This window comes from Cariama cristata, unplaced genomic scaffold, assembly GCF_000690535.1.
Source record: "Cariama cristata isolate BGI_N322 unplaced genomic scaffold, ASM69053v1 scaffold28529, whole genome shotgun sequence".
Lineage (NCBI taxonomy): Eukaryota > Metazoa > Chordata > Aves > Cariamiformes > Cariamidae > Cariama > Cariama cristata.
This window is the reverse complement of record NW_009634512.1, coordinates 47,938-51,494: the sequence shown is the minus strand read 5'-3', so window position 1 is coordinate 51,494 and position 3,557 is coordinate 47,938. Positions and strand designations below refer to the sequence as shown.

The 3,557-nt window shown below is 56.3% G+C and overlaps 1 protein-coding gene across 1 annotated transcript in view; it reads right to left on the bottom strand.

Annotated features, from left to right (window-relative positions):
- The window catches only part of DAG1 (dystroglycan 1 (dystrophin-associated glycoprotein 1)), a gene marked incomplete at its 3' end in the record, with an annotated part of 16,394 nt that overhangs the window by 503 nt on the left and 12,334 nt on the right, over positions 1 to 3,557 (bottom strand). The window contains exon 2 of the mRNA XM_009707187.1: positions 4 to 1,790. Within this exon, the coding sequence (XP_009705489.1) occupies positions 4 to 1,790 (1,787 nt within the window). The remainder of the gene's footprint in view (positions 1 to 3; positions 1,791 to 3,557) is intronic.

The window sequence follows — 3,557 nt, the reverse complement described above, 5'->3', positions numbered from 1 at the left end:
GGGCTCGGCCCGCCAGAGTCATCCGCAATTTTTCTGCTCAAAGTCCGGATTTGTTCCCGGGGACAGGGCTCCAGGGGCAGCGTGTTGTTCGTCCACTCCACTACGATGGAGCCTTTGGCAATGTCCTGCACTGTGATGGTGCTGCTGTTTCTGTCGCCAAATGCCAGAGCCAGCTTCTTCACCAGCATGATCTTCTTATTGATGTCGTTCACCACCGCATTGTGGTCCCCTTCCAGCCTGGCCTTGAACTTCACCGGAGCCTTGTCCCCCTGCGGGCGTTTGTGGACGTGGATTTCAAAAGCATCCACAGCAAAAAGCCCGCCTTTGTCGGTTGCGTACATGAAGTACTCGTGTTTCCCGATGTGGTTGTGGTCCGGCATGCCATACATGAGCTGGCTGGTGCTGTTGAACTGCACCCACGAATTCTCCTCTATCATCTGCTGCTCCTTCAGCTTCAAGGTCAGCTGCAGTTTGTCAGTGGTGGTATCTTCCTTGTCGTAGAAGGTATCCGATGGTATTTTAACCTCAAAGTAAGTGCCCTCCCATGCGTCGACCCTGTCGATGTGGTTTGTCAGCTTGGGTGGCTCGTTTGGCTCCCAGGGCCGGGGGATCCCGCTAGCAGTGGTGCGTACATGGGTCGGCGGAGAGGCTGTTGTCAGCTTGGAGATGGGGGATCTGGTCGTGCTGGGAGGCTTCGTCGGACGAGGCGTTTTGGGTCTTCGAGTAGGCCTTCGTGTCATCGCTGTGGAGGAATCTGTCGTGGACGGTGTGGCTGGCTTCAGAGTGGAGACCCTTGGTTTCTTGGTGGTGGTTGTGGGTGGTGTGATCACTGCCGTGGGCTCTACGTACCCAGGCATCGTAGGGCGAATTGGCACGGAGGCCGTGCCAGTGCCTTCTGCTACCCTGGTTGGCTGGATTGGTCCCAGAGTGGGTGTCTGGACGATGGGACCTCTCGTTCTGATGGTGACCGTAGGCTTCCTTGGCAGCGGTATGGGCTCCCGGACGGGGGGTGCTGTTGTCTCTGTGGGAGGCGCGATGGCAGGCGATGTCGGGGTGGGGACAATCCTCGCTGGCGGTTCTTGCGCGGCAGTGGTGGGCGGCCCAATGGCAGTCAAAGGTGTAGGGGTGGCATTGATCTGCCGCCGCATCCTCTTTGGGAGGTGAGGTTTCTTGTTAGCAATGTGCCAGCCAACAACAGGGTAGCCAAGGCGGGCAGACATGGTTCCTTCCTTAGCTGGAGCCTCCACCTTGCTGATGTTGGGGACACTGTTTTGGCTCAGAGAACATCCCAGTTTCCATGAGAGTAAGGCCCCGTTTTCCACCACCTTCTTTGCATTTCCTGGTCCAGCCATGAAGGCCGACATGTCAAAGAGTCTGTTATTTACAACAGGAACCAACTTCATGTTGTGAAGTTCCACCTCCGAGAAGCTTCTCATTCTGTTTAAGAGTTCAATCCTCTGCTTTGGTGTCATTTTTGTTAAGTCGGCATCCAAAATGACAGTCAGGATAGTGACTGGCTCTTCCGAGCCACACACAAATGGCGCTGCATCACCGGTGTCTTGGATGGCTGCTCGCACCGACTGAGGCTCGTTGTGGTCTTCTTGGTGGACCTCAACGGAGAAGACGTTTGTGGTCTGTGGCACGTAGCTCCCGTTCGGGAAGGGCTGCAGCGTGGTCACCGAGATGTAGTGGACGCCCTTGTCCGTGTCAAGGGGCAGCCCTTCCAGGGAGCTGCTCTCTACATTCCAGTGTAACCAAGAAGGCAAGGAGTCCTTCCCAGCTTCGGAGATCTACCAAACAAAACAAAGACGGTGCTTTTAGAAGTACATCGTTAGGACAGGTGCTAGCAGCAATAACGCTAAAGAATTAAAGAAAAAAATCTGAAGCCTAACAACTGGGGAAGGAACATCCTGGCCAGAGGAGGGCAGACCCTATCTCGCCCTCCGCGTGGTGGCAAGGACAAGCTCTGCAGGGTGCACTGGTGCACTGCTCCCAAAAGGCTTAAGGAGCCACGGGAGGTCATAAAATCCCGCAAAGGTCCCTCGCCTGCAGGCACTGTCTCTCTAGCGCTTACTGTGCAACTACTAAGCACAAGTGGTTCCTTTTCCCCGAGGGCAGAAGGGGAGTTTAAGTCACAGGGACAGCTACAAAGCTGAGAGTGAAGTTACGCCACACAGCAGAGCTGACCCAACAACTGCCTCCTTCCCACTCCTTCCTCTCTCATCCCTCCAGTCTCCCTCCTTTCCCCACCTGATCACACCCTGCAAGCCCATTGCTCCAGCAGCTCAGCAGAACATATGTTTTCCCCATTAACTTTCAGCTTTGTCCTGCTGTCCCCAACAGCCAGCCTGAGCTGGAGGGGCCAGAAGCTGGCAAACTACGGCTCAGAGTCCCCTGCCTGGTTGGAGCACACCAGCTCTCAACAAGCAGCAGCAAATCCCGAGAACTACACAGCCGCTTTAAAACAGGGTGTCCTCCTGCACTGCCAGAGGAACGGCGAGCTGGGGACGGAGGGGAGCAAACCCGACATCTGGTCAGTGCGGCAGTGCGAGGGCCAGGGTGGGCAGGCAGGGACGCGGCACATGGGCTGGGGCACTGCTGGACATCACACAGGACGGCGTGCCGGTCTGCCTTTATACTCAGAGTTAGGTTAAAATGAAGGATTTCAATTTCATACAATAATGTGCTTCTGCAGACTACAAACAACGGGCAGCTTTGGCCCAGACCGCAGGCACCTCAGGACTCCAACGTGTTATTTATTACCTCTTTTAGGTCAACAGTCACACTTTACTTTTTTACACAACTTGTGGCACAGATTAGCAAAGCGTGGCCTGAGAGCCCAAGCCTCCCCTTCAAACCGTGTGGCCCAACAGCAGGGGCAACGCACACCAACGACAGGATTTCCATACGCTCCAGAGGAGGAGTGATCCTGTGGTAACCTCACCGGCTGCCTCCTCTTCCCAGTTTATCCATTTGTGCCTTTCTGAGCCCACCCTCCTCTTCCAACTCTGGGTCTCCTTCCCTGCCAGCCCAGGTCTCCTGGCCGTTCTGCTCATGTGGAGAAGACCCCGGTTCTCTCTGAAATGACACCAGCACAGCTGACACCCCGCCAAGGTGCTCCCTACCCCGTGCAGGGGAAAGCCACACGTGTCAGAGCCCAGGGGACTCGTGCCCTGGGCTGTAGCTGAGGGTGGCTGCAAACCCCCAACTCCCCCCGTTCCCAGCAGCTGATGTCCATCTGTCTGTGCTACAGCCGCTCGCAGATCACAAGGCACAGCAGAGCTGCTCGGGCCGCATGGTGGAAGGGTTGACACTGCCAGCTCGGTGGGCTGTGACATTTCCCAGGGCTGTTGGTACCCCAGGGTGAGTAACTTGAGCTTCGCCACCTCCCAGGCTCAGAGACATTTGGAAACTGCCCTGGCTGGGCTTTCCAGAGCTCGCCACGAGGTATCTGTGCCCCATACTCGGAGGAAACAGGATGTTTTGGGGCCCATGGAGACACGTTTAGCAGCCTGGTTAGGGCTCTGGGCTCGCTGCAGTCCAACGCAGAGCTGCGC